The sequence below is a fragment of the Ursus arctos genome, unplaced genomic scaffold (genome assembly GCF_023065955.2).
Source record: "Ursus arctos isolate Adak ecotype North America unplaced genomic scaffold, UrsArc2.0 scaffold_6, whole genome shotgun sequence".
Lineage (NCBI taxonomy): Eukaryota > Metazoa > Chordata > Mammalia > Carnivora > Ursidae > Ursus > Ursus arctos.
This window is the reverse complement of record NW_026623078.1, coordinates 11,478,168-11,503,539: the sequence shown is the minus strand read 5'-3', so window position 1 is coordinate 11,503,539 and position 25,372 is coordinate 11,478,168. Positions and strand designations below refer to the sequence as shown.

At 34.7% G+C, this 25,372-nt stretch overlaps 1 protein-coding gene across 2 annotated transcripts in view; it reads left to right on the top strand.

Moving 5' to 3' along the window:
* The window catches only part of PXDNL (peroxidasin like), a 419,206-nt gene that overhangs the window by 307,308 nt on the left and 86,526 nt on the right, over positions 1 to 25,372 (top strand). For both annotated transcript variants that reach the window (XM_026516488.4, XM_057307764.1), the window contains exons 11-13: positions 2,838 to 2,954; positions 5,024 to 5,182; positions 25,126 to 25,238. In XM_026516488.4, the coding sequence (XP_026372273.2) occupies positions 2,838 to 2,954; positions 5,024 to 5,182; positions 25,126 to 25,238 (389 nt within the window). The remainder of the gene's footprint in view (positions 1 to 2,837; positions 2,955 to 5,023; positions 5,183 to 25,125; positions 25,239 to 25,372) is intronic.

The following is a 25,372-nucleotide window of genomic DNA, read 5'->3' as shown; positions in this document are numbered from 1 at the left end:
GCTCCATCCCAGGACCCTGGGATCATGACCTGAGTCGAAGGCAGATGCTTAAATGACTGATCCACCCAGGAGCTCCATGAAAACAGTTTTGAAACATGGAGTTGGGGCAACTTTGGGGCTGTGAGTGCTGGCTTCTGGAGAGCAGAGGAATTGACCCACTGGAAGTCACAGTACTTCATCCATCCTGGGTTTTCAGAAATCAGTAAATGTTTTCTAAATTGCTTTTGTTTAATATCAACTCTTTAAGTAGATCAATAATTCTTTGTTTCCGTTGTGTCTGAGGAAAAAAACTGCGTTTCCCCTAAAAATGTTAATACCATGAAAAACATTTTCTATATGCTAAAAAGGTGTAGAAATGAAAATTTTTCTTGATGTCTTTGCTAACTCCTGGGGGAAATTACTTTTAAAGGACCCAAATATTATTTTTAGATTTTCTATGTGTCAGGATTGAAAAATGCTTACAAAGAAATAGTATTTGGGGTCTTTTTTGCTTGCATTATTTTATATTTAATATATGGTGTTTGGAAGCATAATGCCTAATCATGCATTTACATCTGACAGGTCCTTTATTTCATACTGTTCTAATCTTTCGTATCTCTACTTCTTGCGTTTAGTTTCTATTTTTCCATCTACATCAGTTCACGTGTAACCAAACTCCAACATTTATGGTGCTGTTCATTTCTCATATCACAATACGCTAACGATTTCTTTTTACCAGGCAGTGTGCACTGAAATTGCCATCTGCTTCTCTTTTGTCCCTTGTAACTGTGTAGGTGGGTTACTTGTAGGTCTATGTGTTGAGATTTTTAATTGGTCTTGAAATGGTCCATTAATCATTTGATACATTTATAAAAGAGGCTTCTTTTATTTGCCTAGTGCATAGACTAAATATTTTAAGATGTACCCTTTCTGTGTCATCTTAACAGATGTTCTATCAATTTTCTTTAGTTCTTTGAATGTCCATTGAAGCCAAGAACACAACTGCCTACAAATTAATTTCCTTCCTTTGACTGGCTGAACAAATGATAAAATGAAAAAGAAACAGCTTCAATGAAAGGTGTGAATCACAGTATTGAGCACTTAGATGAAAGGGCCTATAGTTACCAACGATGTAAATAAAAATGTTTTTTTGTAGGAGGCATCACAGTCATGGGTTTTGTAAAATCCACCAGAAAGGTGGATTTAAATAAAATAGGAAAACGCTTCATCTAAGCATGTGGTGTGTTAGTATCGGAGGTGGGACTGCTGACCACCATTGTAAGTGAAAGGCCCAGAAATGTCAACTCATTATTCCTATTGAATTCCTCCAGCCCACACTACCTGCCTTTGTGATGTTTAGCTCTTCTGGGTTTTCTTCCCATTAGATCAAATTTCTTCATTGATCTAGCAAATTGGTCATTTTACTGCAAGGAACAAATGTAAAGTGTCTTTCCTATTTTTTGGTAGGATATAGTCTTGGTTTAAAAATATATTTTTTCTAAATATATACATAAATATATTTTTTTTCTATGAGAACATATAAAATATAACAATGCCACACATGAAATACAACAATGCCAGATGTGGCTAGTTGTGAGTTTTAGTCACTATTAAAAAGTTGAAGTCAAATTTCTCAACACTTGTGCCTTGACGGAATGACTTGCCGTAACCACTACCTACTTTTGCTTTATAGCTCTTCTACTGTGTCATGAATTCATTTTTTAACATAGAAATATTTTTGCTCACTTCAAGTTATTCTTAGCAATTTAAAAAGTTCATGTAATGTTCCAGAAAGAACATCACGCTGGGGGTTGAATGGCCTAAATTCTCATCGTGTCTCTGAGAGTTACTCAGTTCAACCCTAATTCTTCATCTGTGGAACATGAAGCCTGCTTATCTGTGGGCTTTTTCCACCTTGACTTTTCTAAGACTCTATTACAAATATCTCGCTGGCATTCCTGAGGGCTTACATGAATTTTATGACCTTATAATTTATCTTTTACCATTTGTTTAGCCTAATGCCTTACTTAGAATTGAAGACTTTTAAAAGTCTTTATTACTTAAACACAATATGAAAGCTGAAGCAAATACAGTTTGCCAAATATTATTTATTTTATCATGATTCTTGTAAATCCAGATGGTGAGGAAGAGCAATGAGGGGTTAAGTACAAAAATCTAACAGCAAGGAGAAGAGGTCAGGTCATCTCAGAAAGTTGTTTGGAAAATGTCATCACTTAGGTATTATTGGAGATCATCTTGTCCTTAAATGGTCGTGTAGATTTCTTTTTCATATTAGTAAAAGAACCATGAATAGATTGTATAACTGTATATGCATCTATTAGCTATTTACTATTTAAACAAATTCAACTGTAAAAGATCTGAACGTTTGGAAATCCTGAAATTTTGATTTAAATATGAGTTTTTAAAAGGTATTATAGTGCATGTTATAGGAAACATTTTTTTCCCCTGAAGTAAACAGAGCAGCTTGTTTCAAATTTTATCATGTGTATGAAAGTTTGGAAGAAACAATTTTGTTAATGGTTCAACTACAATTTGTGATTTTATATATGTCTATTGCAGTTAGTAAATAACATATGAAGCAGATTCCATAAGGTTTAGAAATAATTCCTTCTTACTACTGTTTTTCTGCTTTGCAAACCAGATATGCATATTTTTGTTTTCTTTGCAAGCAGACACAAACATACACAAGCACCTACACATTCTTAATAGCTTTTGTGTAAATAATTGGAAACAAATTCTAATTAAGCAGCATATTTAAACATATTTCCTTTCTTCATTTACTATTAACAATTTATAGAGTAATTTTTAATTTTGATACCATTTTTCATTCTCTTTAGCTCCTCCACAATTCACAATAATCCCCAAGGATCAAGTGGTGCTAGAAGGACACACTGTAGAATTTCTCTGTGAAGCTGAAGGCAACCCACCTCCAATAATTGCCTGGACCAAAGCAGGTATTAGCATGACGATGAGTGATTGTGGAAAGAGATAAATACCTTCTTTATTATGAGAGGATTAAAAAAAACAGCTTAAACTAATTATCATAGATATATCATGGACATGAAAACATCACACAAGATGTAATCTTTGAATTAAATGTCATTATAATTTCTGTTAAATATTTTTTTTAAATGCCAGAATTCTATTTCATTACAAAGTGAAATTTTAAGTTCAGTGAAACCAACCATAAGGAAAACTCTAGCATGTTAAATGGATAAAAGAGAGCTACTGTTTGCTTGTTTGTTTGTTTGAAGAATGCTTTTTATTGGGGTGGGGGTGCTTATGTGGCTCAGTAGGTTAAACATCTGCCTCAGGCTCATATCATGATCCCAGGGTCTTGGGATTAAGCCCGCCTCAGGCTCCCTGCTCAATGGGGAGTCTGTTTCTCCCTCTCCCTCTGCCCCTCTGTCCACTTATGTGCTTTCTCTCTCTCAAATAAATAAGTAAAATCCTTAAAAAAATAATGGTTTTTTAAAAAATTTATTTATTTGAGAGAAAGAGCACGTGAGAGAGCACGAGTAGGGGAAGGGACAGAAGGAGAGAATCTTCAAGCAGACTCCCTGCTGAGCATGGAGCCCTACATGGGCTTGATCTCATTGACTCATGAGATCATGCCAAAACAGAGAGTTGCTGGCTTAACAGACTGAGCCATCCAGGTGCCCAGAAAGCTGCTGTCTTTTAAGTGGGGGGGAAGGGGTGTGGGGTACACCAGAGGGGTTGGGCACTTCCAGTGATCCCTGGGGTGTTAGAGATTAAGGTCTACACTCTGAGATGAGAGCTCCTCTAAGATTTCTCTGGTCTTTGAATTGCTAACTTTTATATTAGTTCAGGTAACTAGGTTAAATTCTAAACACATCAACATTTGTGAACTTCTTTTGGCTAAAATTTCTGCTCTCATCTTGATAAGAGTAGAGTGGTTAGGAGCTGAACTTTGAAGCTGGAAAGCCAAGATTCACATCTCCCTCCTTCATTTACTAGTTGCATGACCCTGGGCAAGTAAGTTCCCTGTGGTTTTACCAGAACTGCCTTACCTATATGCTGGGAGTGATGATATCCTCTACAACACTGGGTGGTTGTGGGGGTTATTTTTAATGTATTTATACTCGTAAACATTTAGAAGAGTATTTGGCTCATTTGTGTACATAGTCAATAAAGATTAACAAAGGTAAAGAGTTTTTTAAAATTTATTATTTATTTTTTTAATTTATTATCCATTATTTATTATTTGTTTATACAATAAAGGTTAACTATTTAGCTGTGACACATATTGCCCCTGTAATAGTTGAGAATGACAATCCATTAACTTGTTAATGGCCACAAGGAGTGTAAACGCAGAATAAGCTCAGAGGTTGCAAAGTGCCATGTTGGCTGGGGGGGTATGACTGGTGAGGGTTAGCAGCCTGAGTGTCACAAAAACCACCATTCTCAAGGTTCTGTCTCAGCACCGTAAATGTTGTAATTCCATCATGTTTTTATATTACAAATATTACCTCCATGAGACAACAAATGTTATGAAGGTATTTGAAAATCATATTTAGTAATCATTTTGGGGGGTAATGTAGGAATAAAAACTGTTATTAAAAAATAAAAAAGGCAAAAACAATTCTTATCCTATCAAAATTTTACCTTGTTTGAGCTCCATTAAGTAAAAAGTGAGACAATGAAGCTATAGAACTACGTGTGGTTGGTTAGCCTGTGCAATGACTCACATGCCCCCTTAGAATAATAAGACGCCACCATAAGTGAGGATAATGTTGTAATAAGGTTAGTTTTTAAATTTGCACTCTAACTGTGGAAAATAAAACTGAGGGGGGAAAACATGAAGGTGGAGAAATTCATTAAGGGAGCTGACCAGTTCTCCTGCTGGGGGCTGGTCAAGGGGGATGCCCCAGTTCCCAAATGGAGCGTTAGGAGGAGCGGTCCCAGTATTGTGACCCTGAGGATTTCCAGAGAGATCCCAACCCTTACCCAGCACCAGAAGATCACACCGTTCTAGAAAAGTATTTTCTTTCCCTCTTTGCAGGAGGGCAGCTCCCTCAGGAAGGTCTGCATACAGTTCTCTCCTCTGGCACTTTGAGAATTGACCACGCAGCACATCATGACCAAGGCCAATATGAATGTCAGGCAGTAAGTCCTTTGGGAGTGAAAAAAGCATCTGTCCAGCTGACTGTAAAACCCAAAGGTAATGTGTGCTGTGATTGGGTTTACATACCTGAGGAGTGCCTTTTTGTGTCTTATACACATCCCCGGGGGACTTTATTACTTAGGTAATTTTCATTTTATAAGATCTAAGAAATTACAAATTTTATAACTTTCTTCCAGTCTTTTTTTTCAAACTTGAGGATTTTGTTTCTATTAATGCTAATTATTAATATCATGTTTTCTTCCAAAAATATCATTTTGTGTTTTCTTACATTTTTTGCAAAGCTAGTTAATTAGCCCTACCTGCAGAGACTAGCTCAGAGAAAGATACATTGCTCACACCTGATGGTCTGAATTTTGGTCTTACATTGATGTATCTTTTATGCTCAGTGTTATTGGGAATATACTGCAGACACTTTGCTCCAGACTCATCATGAAATTCAGTACTTTGGTTTATCATAAATAGTAATATTCTGGTATGAGGTTGGTATATTTGTCCATAATTTATCATTAACTGACATGTAAAAAAAAGAAAACTCAAGGCTTAAATTTTTAAAGATAGTTCCAGTATAAGGATAAAAAGTGGTTGTTATAAAGTACTCTTGAAATTTCTTCTTGGTTACTGGTTTATGTTGAAATGGAGGAACTTAGTTACTATATATATATATACACACATATATATGTATATATATATTATATATTACATATGTAATATATATATGTATATATAGTGCCTAGACTGCATTTTTAGCATTGTTTTACATTTAAATATAATTTCCTAGGTTTCTCCATAAATTGGCTATAATTTATTTTGATGTAGTAGATCTAAACACAGAAGTAACACATATTTAGATAAGAGCATATAAAGCATAAAGACAAAGGTTGGCCAGATGTAACAATATAAATGTAAAAAGAAATATTTGTGATGTTGAAATGTTTGGTAATGCTGAGGCATAGACATAAAATTACACTGAACTAATATCTATGTACAATCTATTATTGATTCCTTTCTCACTATATTTCCAACATATCAAATGTTTATTATTATTTATTTGATGCAAGTTAAGGTTCTATGAAGAGGAAAAAGGATATTAGGGAAAGTAGTCAAATAGCAGCTGAAATGCATGGGAAGATTTGAAAAAACTATTGAAGATGAAGGGAACTGCCATGCCCTTGGAAAACCCCATTTCTTTGGTTCATTCTTTCTAAGAGGAAATGTTGAAATCTGCTCTGCAGATTGTTTAAAATTACTTTTGAATTGGTTTTCAACTAATTTAACTAATTTAAAAATCAGGAGGTTTTTACATTAGTATCTTTATTTCAAAGATTTATTTATTTATTTGAGGGAGGGAGCATGTGGGGGAGGGGTACAGAGGGAGAGAGAGAGAGAGAAACTCAGGGACTCTGCACTGAGCATGGAGCCTGACTTGGGGCTTGATTTCACGACCCTGAGATCATGACCTGAGACGAAACCAAGAGTCAGATGCTCAACAGACTGCATCACCCAGGCACCCCTACATTTTTTAAAAGGAGGACATATCAAATCAACACATTGTAGTCAAATAAAATATAGCATGAAGATGCTGAAGTTAATGGTCTTAGTTTTGTCCTCTTTTTGCTCCATTGTTACATCCTTCCACCAATGTCTCCCATTGACCCTCTAGATCTCAATTTAGAAGCATGCTCCTACCCCAGGGAGGGTTCTTTTCCTCCACTCTGTTAAGATATTGTAAGATGCCACTGTGTTGAAATTAATATTAGAATATATTATTTAATCTAATAGTTGACACGTGGAAGAATTTGATAAATTTATCAAATATCCATAGTTAAGAAAATATTATTTGCAATAGGCACAAATGTAGAAACAAATTTTTTTAGCAAACGGAGAGCCCTACATGTTGAACATAAACTATGTGAAAAGAGTGGGGGAGAGGGTTGTAGGGAAGAAAAGGTTGGGGTGGTTGGTGGAGTTAGAATGCATCAGATCTTGACTATAGGCCATGGAACTTTTCAATTGTTGGCCAGATCTATTACATAGTATATTAATCAGCCCAAAATGAATAGGCAAATGTTGAAGTGAAGAAAGTCTAAAAATAAGAAGCCACTAGATTTATGACATAGCCAAGTGATGTGTTAGATGACCTGAACATCCATGACAGTGGGAATGGAAGAGTTAAATGAATTCAAGTAAACATATAGCAGGTGGAACCATTTTATCTCTGAAATTACTAACAATATTTTTTTTACCAGTACCCTTGACAATATTTTGTAGGCCCCATTTTGTGTGTAGTGAAGTGTTTCTCAAAGTGTGTTCTGTGGATTGTCAGTGGAGGAAACTTCCAAGACCTTTTATCGGGGTTTTTAGGTTAAAATTATCTCATAATAATATCAAGATCTTGTTTGCCTTTTCCACTAGGTTGACATTTGCCTTGATAGTACCAAGATAATGGTGAATAAAAGTGCTGAAGCATTAGCATGAACCAAAACAATGGACCAAACTGTACTAGTAATTCATATATTCTTCCCTTGCAGTGGGAAAAAGAAAGTAATTTTATTTAAAATGTAAATTTTATTTACAAAACAGGGGGAAGATACTACCTTTATTAAATCTTGGCCCTTTAATAGATGCGTCATGAAAGAAATTGGCAAAAGAGGCTATCAGTTGTCAAATTTTGATGTAGTATCAAAGATTTTTCACAATTATCTGAAAAAACTTTTAAAATATCCCTACATTTTGCAAATACTTATCTTTGTGAGGCCATATTTTATTCATATACTTCAACTAACATGACTAATTGCAAGAGATTGAACTCAAAAGCAGTTATTCAATTATTGAGATTTGCAAAAGTGTAGAACAACATGTCACTCCACTCATTACTTTTATTATTGGAAAATTGTTGAGATTTGCAAAAGTGTAGAACAATATGCTACTCCATTTATTACTTTTATTTTTGGAAAATTAATTAATGTTCGTAAAATTGTGTTATTTATCTGAAAATTGTATGAGTTTATAACTGTAATTTTTGAATAAGTAAATACATTTTTAAGTTCTCAGATTTAATTTCTAATGTGGTGAACATAGTTACATATAACCAACATATGTCCCTTGCTATGTTTTCAACAGTGTATTCACTCCAGAGATGCTTCTAACCTTTAGCTATGCAATGGTTTTATTTTTTCCACTAATATTTTGTTCAAGTATATGCAAATATATATATATAACATTGGATGAAACTAATAATTTTATTGAAACATATAATTAATGAAAACTAATTCCAGAAGAGAGAGAAATATAAACAGGATATAGTAGGGGAGAAAAAAGTTGCCAAAGATCACAACAGTGCAGATACCCAGCTGTTACTCTCTGGCATAGCTTAATAGACTGTTAATTATTTTGAATATTAAACTTGCAAAAGAGCTCTCTCCAATAAGAGTATGTGGACATGTGCCTTCCCAAGGAAGACCGTCATATCTATAAATAACAAAAATTCTAATGCTATTTATGTTGTTTCAGGAACTAGAAAATAAAAAACACACCAGAAATATTTTTAGTAAAACAAAACTAAGCTTGATACCAAAATCCTAAAAATACATTAAAATATATAAAGCAAAAACTATCTTGTGTATCTATGCAAAAAATCCAATAATGTAAATAAATAAATATAATTATAAATCATAAAGAATCCAGTAGCACATGAAAAAATATTAGTCCATTGTTAAGTGGTTTTTATTTCAGAAAGTCAAATATAGTGCAATAATAGGAAAGCTATTAATATATTTTATTATCTTAATGCATTTAAGAAGAAAAATAGGGATTCCTTCCATAGATGATAAAAAGACATCTGCTAAAATTCAACATTTATTCTCATTAGAAACTCTTAGTTAACATAGGTGTGAACAGACATTTCTTTAACATGATAAATTTACATATCTGGATTTTTTGCATAGATATACAAGATAGTTTTCCTTTTAAATATTTTAATGAATTTTTAGGATTTGTTATAAATTACCCTCGCTTTACTGAACTAATTAGTCAGAATCCTGCTTAATAGAGAAATGGTATAAATATTTTTACTAAAGAAAAGATTTCTGCTGTCATTCCTATCACTAGATTTGGAGAGACAAATCATTACAATTAGCCGAGAGACATAAGAAAGAATAACCAGGAAAATTCTGAAAGAGGACCATAATTGAGGAGGACTTTTCATACTAAATTATAAAATATATAATAAAGCTACATAAATTAAAACTACCCAGATAGTACATTAAGACAAAATATATAATCTACAAATTGATTCCCTTTCATATGGGAATGTCATGAATGAAAAAGATGGCATTTCCTTTGAGTGAAGAAAAGATAATTCAATAAAACCTTTGGGAATAACTGGGTAAACATATGAAAAATAGCACTAAGTGCATGTGATGCAGATTTTGTTCTGGAGATGTCTTTCTAGTCAGGAAATGTATGTGCCTGGCCCTTCTTGAGATCTGTGTCATAGCCTCTTCCACACACATCTCTACTTCATCTTCTCTGTTTTAAGTAGCCCTTCACTCCAACTTTTTTGGTGGAGTGGGCTTTAGTGCTTCCCTAATTTTCCTGAAAATGAAGCTGGTAGTTTTATAAACAAAACTAGCAGTACATTTCTGATTTTCATCCTCCCTGTTGCTGTTGGACCATTAAAAACCGGAAATGCCACCTTATGCTCCCAAACCACGAGGCTCCATCTCTTCTTTTCAATATTTAAATCTCACAATGTATACTCAGTTCTTTTCCTGGCCTTCTCAGTGCAGGCTGGAGCAGGTGACTCTAGTAGATTGGGGCGTCCATCTGAGTGTTAGGGACTGGGAAAGGGCAAGGTTTAGTTTTTTGTATACTTTCTTCCTTTTAATCTTTCAATTATTCCTGCTAGTGATGGTCCAGAAGAAATGGAGAGGAAGGGACAAGTTCACTAATGGGAAGCCAATGGCAATGTGACCTTCTCTTTTTTGTTATAAGGTCTTAGCTGGTCATCAGGGTCCTCTGCAGGGCTAGTTCTCCAGCATTAGGTGAGTTATATTCAGAGGGCATATTGAGGTTCCCCTACTGCTCATTTCCCTGGTATGGGAGACCCAGGTCAGCTTGTGGCCTTTTAGCCAATTGTTTTTTCTCACAGCTGGTTATTTCATAGTCTCTGCTGATATGGTTTCCTCACTCAATGGGTAATTCACAGTAGTGGTATTACTGGTTAGAGAGGAAAGGCAAATCACCTATATCAATTAAATTAACAACAGGTTTCATATCAGGAGCAATAGAAGTCACAAGATATCAGGAATCAAAACTTCAAAGTGTCTCAGGGCACTAGGGTGGCTCAGTCGGTTAAGTGTCTGCCTTTGGCTCAGGTCCTGATCCCAGGGTTCTGGGATCAAGCCCCACATTAAGTTCCCTGCCCAGCAGGGAGCCTGCTTCTCCCTTTGCCCCTCGCCCTGCTCATGCTCTCTCTCTATCAAATAAATAAATAAAACCTTTTAAAAAAACTTCAAAGTGTCTCAAGAAAAATAACAGTAAATATAGTGTTGTATAACTATCAATCTTTCAAGAACAAGGGCTTAATAAAGATATTTTCAGTAAACTGAGAATGTTTGCCAACTATAATACTACTTTAAGGAAATTCCTAAAGAAAAGAAAGATCTTGAAAGAATGACTGATATTCAAAAAAGAATGCAAAGGTGAACAAAGAAACTGCTGAACATGTAGGAAATGTTAAAATATTTTCTGTATCAAATATTAATAATAATAATTGCTATGATGTGGCATTGAATAAAAATCACATAATTCAATACTACCTAACAATGGAATATCAGTTCGGAAAATGATTATTGGAATTAAAGTAGTATAATCTTGTATACCTGGCAAAATATCAGGGGTAGGTAGAAAAAATAAAAAAAAATATGGTTACAGGATTCAAATCAGAAAGGTGAAAAAGATGGAGTTGGAAAATCAACAAATTATTTAAATAAAAGATAAGAAAAAAATTAAAATCTGGCAGTTATTTTGTAGACAAATTCTGTAAATGTTCTAAGATCAATTTAGCCTTATACAAACTATTACAGAGAATAGAACAGGAAATAGTTACCAACTTTAACTAATAAAGGGTATTATGAGAAAAAAAATTAAGAATAATCTCTATAGAAAATATTGACCAACTGAATCCAATGACATTAATAGATTAATGGAGGACAAATTATGATTTTAATAAATAGATGTACACAAAACATTTGATTAAATTTGTCATATCTCCATTATTAAGAAATTAGCAATACAGAAATAAACAACTGAAATGTTTTCTTAAAAAAAGCTTTTTATAGATAATCTAGGGAACATTTTGAAAGTGATGTTTTTCAAGATGAAATGTTAGAAATATTTCCTTTGGGAGTAGAAAGAAGATTGCATTTACTCAACACTGTAATGGAAGGTCCTAGCCTGTGCAAAAAGAAAAGAAATGGTAACAAATGTTATGAATTTAGAAAGAAGGCATATGATTTTATTATTTATATGTAGTATAATTTTCCTCATACATAATTCAGAAACATTTACAAATACACTATCAGAAATAATAAGAGTTTAGCAAGATTATTAGTTAACATTAATAGGTAAAAATATCTTTCTTTCTTTCTTTCTTTCTTTCTTTCTTTCTTTCTACACATCAGCAAACAAACAGAATACCTAATTTTATTTTTTAAATGATATGTCTTAAAAAAACAAGAAAGTATAACTTAGGTAAAATAAATCTAACAATATATGTTGTTGACTATGCATACACTATTGTACTGCATGTCTGTAGAACTTCATCTTGCTTAACTGAAACTCTATACCCTTTGATTAGTAACTAATAATTTTTTAAGAAGGGCGATATATGGTGAGTGTTCTTACTACAGTAAAATGAAATTTAAAACATAAATAAATCTAACAAAAGATGTACAAGAACTTGTAGGGAAAAAAATGTTGTTGAAAGAAATTTAAAAGACAAATCCTCCTGTAAAGGTATTAGTCCTTTCAATATTGATTTGTAGGTCAATGCAATTCCAGTGAAAATCCTGGAAGGGTTTTTGGTAGAAAATGAAAGGTTGGTTAAAACTGCATATGAATGAGCAAAGATTTAAGAATACCTAAGAGAATCTTATAGTAAGAGGTTCTCAATCTATCGTAATTAACATTTTGTGTTATTGGCATGGAGATTGACAAATTGACCTATGGAACAGAAAGAAAGACATTAATTACAGTGGTAGTACTGCTCATCTACAGAAAGTAGATCTCCTCAATAGTGCTAGGGAGCTGGTCACAGGGAAAACATGAAATGTATCTTCACTTTACCCTGTACGCCAAAAAGCAATTCCAGATTTAAAAAGGACTTTAATGTTAAAAATATTTAAATATTTATGAATAAAAACAAGATTTTTATGATAATAGTACAGAAGACTTTTAGAACAAAATATAAAAATCACAATAAGAAAAGATTGATAAAGTCATCTACATTATAATTTATATCTTCCATTCACTTTTAAAAAAAGAAGCAAAAGATATTTGCAACATATATAACTGACAAGTTTTTTTGTTATTTGTAATATATGAAGAAATTTCTAGTTCAATAGCAAAAGGGACAGATAAATTAGCAAATGGGGACAGATAATGAGTATAGTTTGGAGAAAGTTGCATTTAGTATGCTTGTTGGGACTGAATGTAGATGTCTCTAAGATGGTTGGCTTATGAGCATGAAGCTAAGTTGTATAGTCTATGGTTGTGAATGAAGTCCTTTAGAATTATGGTTGTGAATGAAGTCATTTAGTTGAGTAAGAAGATGTGAGGGCCAAAGGTGGGAATTCCTTTAAGGCAGAAGAAAGAAAAGCTGTGAATTGTACCATAACAAATCCTCAGGATGACACAGAATCTCAGAGGAGAAAGGAATCCCAAAAGCTAAGAATTATCTCCAGAAGGAAAGAGTGATCAAATGGGTCAAAGCTACAAAAAGGTACTTTCTATAAAAACTGATTTTTTTTTTAAGATTCTGAATTTAAGGACCTGAAGAACAGCTTTCGTGCAGTCAAGGGAAATGAGCTTCTGTGAAAAGGGGAAGGGGAGCAGGTAGGCGGAGACTATTTTTTTCCAAGACATTTCTTTGTGAAGGCAAGCCGTAAGAAGGTGACACTGAAGATGAGGTAAGGATATGGGCAAATAAGGGGAAGAGCTTATTATTCTGAGTATTTTCTTAAGGGAAGAAGGCAGAAAGATGGAAGAGAGTGAGTAAAAAGTGGTTCAAGATTTCTCAGGTGGCAAGATGGGATGGGATTTGCAAAATTCAATGAAGCAATTTGCCTGAAGGATAAGATAAGAGGCATTTCTTCACTTTAGATGAGGAGAGAAGGGCAGTCAGGAATGGGTATATAGAGAAGTACCTCTATGAAAGAGGAGTGTAGGAAGTTGAAGTATTTATAGTCTGAGGGCTTGTTTTGGCTTTTTGTTTGTTTTTGTTTTTCTCCTGTGGAGTAAAAAATGCTGATGTTTTGTTGGTGAAGGGTGTACTGAGAGACAAATTTTTTATTGTTGTTCAATAGGATCGGAAGTGACAAAGGACGTTTGTCTCTGATAAACCAGGACACATGATCACTTCAGATATTTTTGAAGGACAGGCATGAAGAACACAGTGCCAGTGTGTTGAACAGAAGGACAATGGGGTAAAGGAGTTGAAAGTTTGGGAAGGAAAGTGGTAGAGGTGATGAAACTTAGGATCCCGGCTGAAAAGGGAATGACACTAGACAGGTTGGTCAACAGGAAGAAGGAGGAAAGTTCCTAGCAATCTAGATAGCGACCAAAATGAGGAGATAATGGAGCAGGAGGAAGAGGTGGTTTTGCTGTAGGGTGTGGTATTAGGTATTTTCAAAAGATTGTAAGTGATGACGGGTAAGTGGTGGTAATGAGTAGCTAATAAGACAGGAGGTGAACATGGTTAGAGATACAGGACATCAGATAATGGAGGGCATGATGTGAAGTGTTAGTTAGAGATTCCTTGGGTGAATCAGGAAGGTCACTGCCTAATAGAGTCACTAGTCCTCATGAGATGTCCGCTATGCATTGTCAGGAATCTATAAGCCTTAGTTTTAGCAAATCTAAATAGAGTGGAAGATTTGACTATAACAAAATACAGTTCTCGCTTCAAGAACAGAATATTTTTATCTTCATAATAAATTTTTGATGTTACCATTTATTTTTATTTCAGTCATACAAAAAGCCATCAAGAAAGATATGATGAAAAGCCCTTATGCCCACTACTCCAATGAAGAAATAAACATCACAAATGTGCTTAAAGATTGTTTGTTCTTCTTCTTTTCCATCTGTTCTCCACTCCAACCTACTTGCCATTAACCTGAGTTTGGTGTGTATTATTCCCTACATGTCCACATAGTTGATTTATTTTAAAGTTTTTATTTTGAAATAATTGTAGATTCACATTTAGTTGTAAGCAATAACACAAAGAGATCCAAACTCATTACCAAGCTACAGACTCCACCTACTAAAACCCTGGCAACTACTAATTTGTTCTCTATTTCTATAATTCTTTGTCTCAATAATGTTATATAAATAGCATCATATAGTATGTAACCTTTTGGGACGGGTTTTTCCATTCAGCATATTTATTTGGAGGTTCATCCAGATTTTGTGTGTTATCAGTTGTCTTTTTGATTATCCAATCATTTATCAATTATTCCTTTTACAGCTGAGTAGTATGCCACAGTGTGAATAAGCTACAGTTTGTTTAATCATCCACTCATTGAAGGACATCTGGGTTTTAATTTGGTTAGTACTAGTAAAGCTGCTATACACACTCATGTACAGGCTTTTGTGTGAGAGTAAGTTTTCTTTCTCTGGGATAAATGCCCAAGAGTGCAAATGCTGGATTGAATGGTAGTGTCATCTTTAAGTTGTTAAGGAAATTCCTAAATTCTTTTCCAGAGTGGCTTTGCCATTTTGCATTTTCCACCAGTAATGTATGAGTGGTCCAGTTTCTCTGCATCCTTGTTAGTGATTTGTGTTGTCACTATTTTTTATTCTAGCCATTCTGACAGATATGTAGTGATACCTTACAGTTGTTCTAATTTGCATTTCCCTCATGACTAGTGATGTTGAGCATCTTTTCACAGGCTTATTTGGCATCTGTATATTCTCTTCAGTGCAATGTCATGTCTTTTGCCCATTTTCTATTTGAATTGTTTGGTCTTCTATTGTTGAATTTTGAAGATTCTTTGTATACTCTAGACACTAATCATCTGTTGTGTATGTGGCTTGTAAATGGTTTCTCTTAGTCTGAAACTTGTCTTTGCATCCTTTCCACATAGTTTTCACAACACAGAAGTTTTAAAATATGATGGAATCCAGTTTATAATTTTTTTCTTTGGTGGATTACACTTTCAATACAAGATCTAAGAACTCTTTTCCTCGTCCTACATTCCAAAGATTTTCTCCTATTCTTTTTAAAGTTTTATAGTTTTACATTTTATACTTAAGTTTGTTGTCCATTTTGAGTTAATTTTTGTATGAAGTGTGAGACATAGTTCGTGCTTCATTTTTCCCCCCCTTTAGGTACCCAATCACCAAGCACCATTTGTTGAAAAGGCCTCCATTGAATTTCTTTGCACCTTAAAATCAGTTGGGCATACTGGGTTCTGTTGATGCAGTTCTTTGAGTCACTATCACACGGTATTCATTAAAATAGCTATATAATCGGTCTTAAAATCTAGTGGATTGATTCTTCTCACTTTATTCTTCTTGGTGAAAATTGTTTAGGTATTTCAGTTCCTTTGCATTTACATATAAATTTTAGAATAATCTTGTCTATATCAAAAAAAATCTTTCTGGAATTTTGGTAAGAATTGCATTAAACCTATTATCAATTCATGGAGAAATGACATCTTTACTATTTTGAGACTTCTAATTCATGGATATGATGTGTCTCTTAATTTACTTATATCACATTTGATTTCTTACAACATTTTGTAGTTTACAGCATACAAGTACCACACGTTTTGTTAGATTTATACATAAATATTTTAATGTTCTTGAAAAATTGTAAAAGGTATTCTTTTTTAAATTTTTGTGTTCTTATGTTCATTGCTTGAATATATAACACAGTTGATTTTTTTACATTTATCTTGTATCCTGCAATCTTTTTGAGCTCACTTTGAAGTATTTTGTAGATTTCTAGAATTATCTGTATAGACACTAATGTCATCTGCAAATGGAGACAGTTTTATCTCTTCTTTTCTGATTTGTATGTCTTCTATGTTTTTTTCCTGTCATATTATACTGGCTAGAACTTCCAGCGCTATGTTAAGTCAGAGATCTGAGAGCAGACATCCTGGCCTTGTTCCATATCACAAGGGGAAAACAATTACTCTTTCACCATTAAGTAAATGATTATTGTAGGTTTTTGTCTATGTTCATTTTCTTTTTCTTTTTTTTAAATTTAATTTTATTTTGGGATGCCTGGGTGGCTCACTCAGTTGGGTGTCTGCCCTCTGCTCAGGTCATAATCCCTGGGTCCTGGGATCAAGTCCCACAGCAGGCTCCCTGCTTCTCCCTCTGCCTGCCGCTCTCCCTACTTGTTCACACGTGCACTCTCTCTCTGAGACAAGTAAATAAATAATAATAAATAATATATTTATTATTAAATAAATAAATAATATCTTTAAAAATAATAAATTTTATTTTGTTTTATTTAAATTCAAATAATTAACTTATCATATGTTATGAGTTTCTGAGGTAGAGTTCAGTGATTCATCAATCGCATATAACACCCAGTGCTCATTACATCACATGCTCTCCTTAATGCCCATCACCCAGTTACCCCATCCCCCTACCCCCACTCCCTCCAGCAATCCTCAGTTTGTTTACTATAGTTAAAAGTCTCTTATGCTTTGCCTGCCTCTCTGATTTCATCTTGTTTTATTTTTCTCTTCCTTCTCCTGTGATCCTGTTTTGTTCCTTAAATTCCACATATGAATGAAATAATGTGAAAATTGTATTTCTCTGTTTGACTTATTTCTCTTAGCATAATACCCTCTAGTTCCATCCACATTATTGGAAATGGCAAGATTTCATTTTTTGATGGCTGAGTAGTATACCAATGTGTGTGTGTGTGTGTGTGTGTGTGTGTGTATGTGTGTGTGTGTGTGTGTGTATCTTTCTATCATCTATCTATCTATCATCTATCTATCTATCTATCTATCTATCTATCATCTATCTATCTATCTATCTATCTATCATCTATCTATCTATATACATCTATCATCTATCTATCTATCTATCTATCTATCTATCTATCTATCTATCTATCTATCATCTATCTATCTATCCCACTTCTTCTTTATCCATTCATCTGTTGATGGATATCTGGGCTTTTTCCAGTTTGCCTATTGCGGACATTGCTGCTATAAACATTGTGGTGAAGGTGACCCTTTGTATCACTACATTTATATCTTTGGGGTAAATACCTGGTAATGCAATTGCTGGGTCATTGGGAAGCTCTACTTTCAACTTTTTGAGGAAGCTCGATACTGTTTTCCAGAGTGGCTCTACAAGCGTGCTTTCCCACCAGCAGTGTAAGAGGTTTCCTCTTTCTCTCAATCCTCCCCAACATTTGTTGTTTCCTGATTTGTTATTTTTAGCCATTCTGACTGGTGTAAGGTGGTCTCTCATTGTGGTTTTGATTTGTATTTCCCTGATGCCGAGTGATCTGGAGCATTTTTCCCTGTGTCTGTTGGCCATTTTTATATCTTCGGAGAAATGTCTGTTCATGTCTTCTGCCCATTTCTTGACTGGATTATTGTTCTTTGAGTTTGATAGATTCTTTATAGATTTTGGATACTAGCCCTTTATCTAATAAGACATTTGCAAATATCTTCTCCCAATCTGTATGTTGTCTTTTGGTTTTGTCAACTGTTTCCTTTGCTGTGGAAAAGATTTATCTTGATGAAATCCCAATTGTTCATTTTTATTCTTGTTTCCCTTGCCTTTGGAGATGTGTATAGTAAGAAGTTGCTGAGGCGGAGGTCAAAGAAGTTGCTGCCTATTTTCTCCTCTAGAATTTTGATGGATTCCTGTCTCATATTTAGGTCTTTCATCCATTTTGAGTCTATTTTTGTGTATGGTGTAAGAAAATGGTCCAGTTTCATTCCTCTGCATGTGGCTGTCCAGTTTTCCCAACACCATTTGTTGAAGAGACTGTCTTTTTTCCATTGGATAGTCTTTCTTGCTTTTCAAAGATTAGTTGACCATACAGTTGAGGTCCATTTCTGGGTTCTCTATTCTGTTCCATTGATCTATTTCTGTTTTTGTGCCAGTTCCATACTGTCTTGATGGTTGCAGCTTGTAATAGAGCTTGAAGTCGGAACTGTGATGTCACCAGCTTTGGTTTTCTTTTTCAACATTCCTCTGGCTATTCAGGGTCTTTTCTGGTTCCATACAAATTTTAGGATAATTTGTTCCAGCTCTGTGAAAAATGTTGATGGTATTTTGACAGGGATTGAGTTGAATATATAGATTGCTCTGGGTGGCATAGACATTTTAACAATATTTGTTCTTCCAGTCCATGAGCATGGAATGTTTTTTCATTTCTTCCTGTCTTCCTCAATTTCTTTCATAAGTGTTCTGTAGTTTTTAGAGTACAGATCCTTTACCTCTTTGGTTAGGTTTGTTCCTAGGTATCTCATGGTTTTTTGTGCAGTTGTAGGTGGGATCAATTCCTTAATTTCTATTTCTTCTGTCTCATTGTTAATGTATAGAAATGAAGCCGATTTCAGTGCATTGATTTTATATCCTGCCACTTTGCTGAATTCCTGTATGAGTTCTAGCACTTTTGGAGTGGAGTCTTTTGGGTTTTCCACATAGAGTATCATGTCATCTGCAAAGAGTGAGAGTTTGACTTCTTCTTTGCCAATTTGGGTGCCTTTTATTTCTTTTTGTTGTCAGATTGCTGAGGCTAGGACTTCTAGTACTATGCTGAACAACAGTGATGAGAGTGGACATCCCTGTTGTTTTCCTGACCGTAGGGAAAAAGCTCTCAGTTTTTCCCCATTGAGAGTGATATTCACTGTGGGCTTTCTGTAGGTGGCTTTTATGATATTGAAGTATGTTGCTTCTATCCCTACACTGTGGATTGTTTTAATCACGAAAGCGTGCTGTCGGGGCATGTGACTGTTTCAGTAGGTTACTCAGCTGCCTTCAGCTCAGGTCATGATCTCAGGGTCCTGGGATGGAGCCACGCATTCGGGCTCCTTGTTCAATGGGAAGCCTGCTTTTCCCTCTCACGCTCCCCCAGCTTGTATTCTCTCTCTGTCAAATAAATAAATAAAATCTTAAAAAAAAAGCATGTTGTACTTTGTCAAATGCTTTTTCTGAATCTATTGAGAGGATCATATAGTTCTTGTCCTTTCTTTGATAAATGTAGTGTGTAACATTGGTTGATTTGTGGATTTTGAACCACCTTTGCAGCCCAGGAATAAATCCCACTTGGTTGTGGTGAACAATTCTTTTAATGTACTGTTGGGTCCTATTGGCTAGTAATTTGGTGAGAATTTTTGCAATCATATTCATCAGTGACATTGGTCTGTAATTCTTTTTGGTGGGGTCTTTGTCTGGTTTTGGGAACAAGATAACTCTAGCCTCATAGAATGAATTTGGAAGTTTTCTTTCCATTTCTATATTTTGAAACAGCTTCAGAAGAGTAAGTATTAATTCTTCTTTGGGAGAATTCTGAGAAGCCATCCGTCCCTGGTCTCTTGTTTGATGGGAGATTTTTGATTACTGCTTCAATTTCCTTGCTGGTTATGGTTCTGTTCAGGTTTTCTATTTCTTCCTGTTTCAATTTTGATTGCTTATATGCTTTCTAGGAATGCATCCATTTCTTCCAGATTGCCTAATTTGTTGGCATATAGTTGCTTATAATATATTCTTATAATTGTTTTTATTCCCTTAGTGTTGGTTGTGATCTATCATTCATGATTTTATTAATTTGGGTCTTTTTTCTTTTTGATAAGTCTGACTAGGGGTTTATCGATCTTATTAATTCCTTCAAAGAAGTAGCTCCTAGTTTCATTGATTTGCTCTGCTGTTCTTTTGGTTTCTAGTTCATTGATTTCTGTTCCTCTCCTGGTGGGCTTAGGCTTTATTTGTTGTTCTTTCCCCAGCTCCTTTAAGTGTAAGATTAGGTTGTGTATTTGAGACTTTTTTCTTCTTGAGACAGACTTGTATGGCTATATCCTTCCCTCCTAGGACCACCTTTGCTGCATTCCAAAGGTCTGAACAGTTGTGTTTTCATTTTCATTTTTTTCCATGAATTTTTTTAGTTCTTTAATTTCCTGGTTGACACATTCATTTTTTAGTAGGATGCTCTTTAACCTCCATGTATTTGTGTTCCTTCCAAATTTCCTCTTGTGATTCATTTCAAATTTCAAAGCATTGTGGTCTGAAAATATGCAGGAAATAATCCCAATCTTTGGTACTGGTTGAGACCTGATTTATGACCCAGTATGTGGTCTATTCTGGAGACTGTTCATGTGCACTTGAGAAGAATATTTATTCTGCTTCTTAGGATTGAATGCTCTGAATATATCTGTGAAGTCCAACCGGTCCAGTTTGTCACTCAAAGCCCTTGTTTCCTTGTTGATCTTTTGCTTAGATGATCTGTCCATCACTGTGAGTGGGGTGTTATAGTCCTACTATTATTGTATAATTATTAATGTGTTTCTTTAATTTTCTTATTAATTGGTTTATATACTTGGCTGCTCATGTGTTGGGGGCATAAATATTACATTTGTTAGATCCTCTTGTTGGATAGACTCTTTGATTATGATATAGTGACTTTCCTCATCTTTTAGTACAGTCTTTGGTTCAAAATCCAGTTTGTCTGGAGACATCTGGGTGGCTCAGTCAGTTAAGCATCTGCCTGTGGCTCAGGTCATGACCCCAGGGATGGAGTCCTACATCGGCTCCCTGCTCAGTGGGGAGTCTATTTCTCCCTCTACCCTTCCCCCTCCCTGCTCGTGATCTCTCTCCCTCTCAAATAAATAAATAAAATCTTTTTAAAAAATTTAATTTGTCTGATATAAGGATTGCCACTCCAGCTTTCTTTTGACATCCATTAGCATGATAAATGCTCACTTTCAATCTGGAGGTGTCTTTGGGTCTAAAATGAGTCGCTTGTAAACAGCATATCTATGGGTCTTGCTTTTTTATTCAATCTGATACCCTGTGTCTTTTGATTGGAGCATTTAGCCCACTTACATTCAGAGTAAGTATTGAAAGATATGAATTTAGTGCCATGGTATTACCTATAAAGTCTTTGTTTCTGTATATTGTCTCTGTTCTGTTCCGGTCTATGTTACTTTTGGGCTCTTTCTTCACTTAAAGGATTTCATTTAATATTTCTTGTAGGGTTGGTTTAGTGATCACAGATTCCTTGGTTTCTGTTTGTCCTGGAAGCTCTTTACCTCTCCTTCTATTCTGAATGACAGACTTGCTGGATATTCTTGGCTATATTTTTTTCTCTTTTAACATGCTGAATATATCATGCCAGTCCTCTCTGGCCTGCCAGGTCTGTGTGTATAGTCTACTGCCAGCCTTATGTTTCTACCCTTGTAGGTTAAGGACCTCTTTTCCTGAACTGCTTTTAGGATTTTCTCTTTGACTCTGAAATTTGCAACCTTCACTATTACATGTCTACATGTTGACTTATTTTTGATTTTTTGGGAGGTTCTCTGTGCCTTCTGGACTTGAATGCCTATTTCCTTCCCCAAATCACTTATAATTTGCTCAAATATACCTCCTGCCCCTCTCTCTCTTTCCTCTTCATCTGGGACCCCAATTTTTCTGATATTGCTTCACTTTATGGAGTCACTTATCTCTCAAATTCTCCCCTCTTGATCCAGTGGTTGTTTACCTCTTTTTCTCAGTTTCTTTATTCTCCATCATTTTGTCTTCTATATCATTTACTCTCTCTTCTGCTTCATTTAGCCTAGCAGTTAGAGCCTTCATTATTGATTGCATCTCAGTAATAGCCTTTTTGATTTCTACCTGATTAGAGTTTAGTTATTTTATTTCTCCAGAAAGGGATTCTCTAGTGTTTTCTATGCTTTTTTCAAGCCCAGGTAGTATCTTTATAATTGTTATTCTGAATTGTAATTCTGACCTCTTACTTATGTCCATATTAAGTCCCTGGCAGTTAGTACTGCCTGTTGTTCTACTTTTGGGGGTGAGTTATTCCATCTTGTTGTTCTTAGCAGAGAAGAATATATGAATGAGAGAGTAAATACAAAAACAGTAACAATGACCCTAGAAAAATACACACTAAACAAATCAGAAGAGATCAGATACCAAAAAAAAAAAAAGAGAGAGAGAGAATAAAATCAAACAGGTGAACAGAAAAGAACAATAAACAAGAAAGAAATTAGATCCCAAAATTGTAAAGAAAGAAAAACACATATATATGCTTATGTATATGAATATACATATGTATATGTATATATATATGTATATACATATATACACATGTGTATATATACATATATATTTCATTTATATATATACAAAATAAAACTGAATACAATGAATATATATGTATATATATATGTATACATGTATATACATGTGTATATATCTATACACAAAATACATATATATACCTGTGTGTATATATATATACACATATATGTATTTTGTGTATAGATATATACACAAATAAAACTGAATACAATGAAAGGAAGCCAAAAATGAAAAAATATATACATAATATATAAATGTAAAAATTAAAATTAAAAAAGACTTTTAAAAAGAGTGATAAATTAGTTGAAAAGGAAAAAAAATAAAACTGAAAGACTAAATAATGAGAAAAAAACATGAATTCTCTCTACTATTTTCCCCTAATGCTGTTCTGTATTTTGCAGTTCTGTATGATCAGAAAACATGGTTAGCAGGATGTTCCTGCTGTTCTTCTGGGCAGGGGCCTGTTGTGCTGATTCTCAAGTGTCTTTGTCTGGTGGAATTGCATACCCCTTGCCAGGGGCCTGGGCTCAGTATAAGTGGCTCTGGATTGCTCTATGTGGCTTTTGTTCTCTGAAGTCTTTCAACACCACTTTGGGGGATCAAAATGAAAAAGAAATGGGCAGTGTCCTGATCTCTATCCACAGAGCTGAAAGTTCTGTGGATAGAGATCCACAGAACTTGCCCCCCCTTGCCCCACAGTTCTTGCCACCCCTTAAGTGAGCCCTCACAGAAAAGCAATCAATTACTCTTGTTTCCCTGTTTTCTGTCCACACTGTGTTCACCCAGCCTTTGATGGATTGTTTTTATCTCAGGCAGGAGACCCAATTTGGAGTCTCCAAACTTTATAGAGGAGGAGGGAGGGGGGTTCTTGCTGCAGTTCTGCCTCTTGCTGTGCCCCTGATGGAGAACAGTCACTCAACTGTGCAGCAGTTTGTGGTTGATGGAAACAGGGAGCAGAAAGCCCACTCCTGAACAACCCCATTGCAGCTGGCTTCCCTGCTCCAATGGTTGGGAATGCTGCTGCTCTCAGGCACCTCCCTTCTTTCTGTGACCCTGGGGTTCCAGAGAGCACACTGTCCCACCTGGGATTCCACCCCACTTTGCCACCTGAGCACCTTTCAGGCAGGGACGTCCCCAACCAGAGCAGACTTCTATAAGTTTCAATTTTACCCTCCACTGCTTACATTACTTTATGGTACCTGTCTCCTTCCCTCCAGGGTTTATCTTCTGATATATCACCTGAGATTCACTTCTCCTCACCTCCTACCTCACAAAATGTGGTCATTTTTCTCTTTGTAGAATTACAGCAGTTCTTTTCTTAGATCTCCAGTTGAGTTTGCAGTTTTCAGAATGATTTGATAGCTATCTAGCTGAATTCCAGGGACCAGACAGAACTAGGGTTCCCTACTCCTCCACCATATTCCTGTCCATGTTCATTTTCAAGTTGTGCAGCCTCTCTATTACTATTTTTCTGAGAGTTTTTAGTTAGTCAAACACTTTTTGCACTAATTGAAATTATGAGGACTTTTTTTTTTCTTAATTTGTTTGTATAGTAGATTCTCAAATACTGAACCGGTCTTGTACCCCTGGAATAAACTCTCTTTGGTCATGGTGTATAAACATTTTTTATATTGATGAATTCTATTTGCCAATACTTTATGAATGATTTTTGTGTCTATATTAATGAGAGGTACTGGTCTATAGGTTTTTTGGTTTTTTTTTTTTTTTTTTTTGATTTTGGTTCTGACTTTATCTGGTTTTGGTATTAAGATAAGCCTTCTAAAAAGAAGGAAACATGCCTTCCTCTTTTAGTTTCTAGAAGAGATTCTATGTTGGATAGAATTCTAGATCTAGTAAAAAGATTTTAATTCTTTCCTAAAAATGTATGTTTTGGGATTTAAAAAATATAGGATTATAGGGTTACAATGTTATTAATAGTTATAGGGTTATTCCAAAGATCTATTTCATATTAGGTCAGTCACGATAGTTTGTTTTTTGAGGACACAAAGTAAGATTGAATGTCTTTGTTTTAGACAGCAATAAACTTTTGATGTTACCATATATCTTTTTTTCAGGCTTACGAAAAGATATTGAAAAAGAGTACTAAAATCTTTGTACCCACTACTCATCTGAAGAAATAAATAATAAAAATATTTAAGGTTGAATGTTAGGGTTAAAGTATCAAGGTTAAAGGCTTTGTGTATTTCTCTTTCTTTTTTTCTGTTCTTATCTCTATCCTAATTATCAGTACCCTGGCTTTGATATTTATTACTCTCTCTGATGTCCAAGTAATTGCTTTTAAAAACACTAGTGTGGTTAAACAATATCATATCCAGATTTATATGATTTGACTTAGATGGCACATGTTGACAAAAATGGTATTGACATGATGTCATTTTGATTTGTTTCCACAGCTCTCCCAGTGTTTACTCAACTACCTCAGGATGCAAGTGTAGAGGTTGGCAAGAATATAAATATTCCATGTCATGTTCAAGGAGAACCACAACCCATAATTACCTGGAACAAGGTAAGATCTCAACTAAAGGTATAGTAATATTAAAAACATTGACAAATGTATTGACCCACTGAAAAGAGGTAGTGATTCTCACATTGATTTATTACTGTTGTGAATTTTGCTAGCAAGTAATATTTTTTACACTG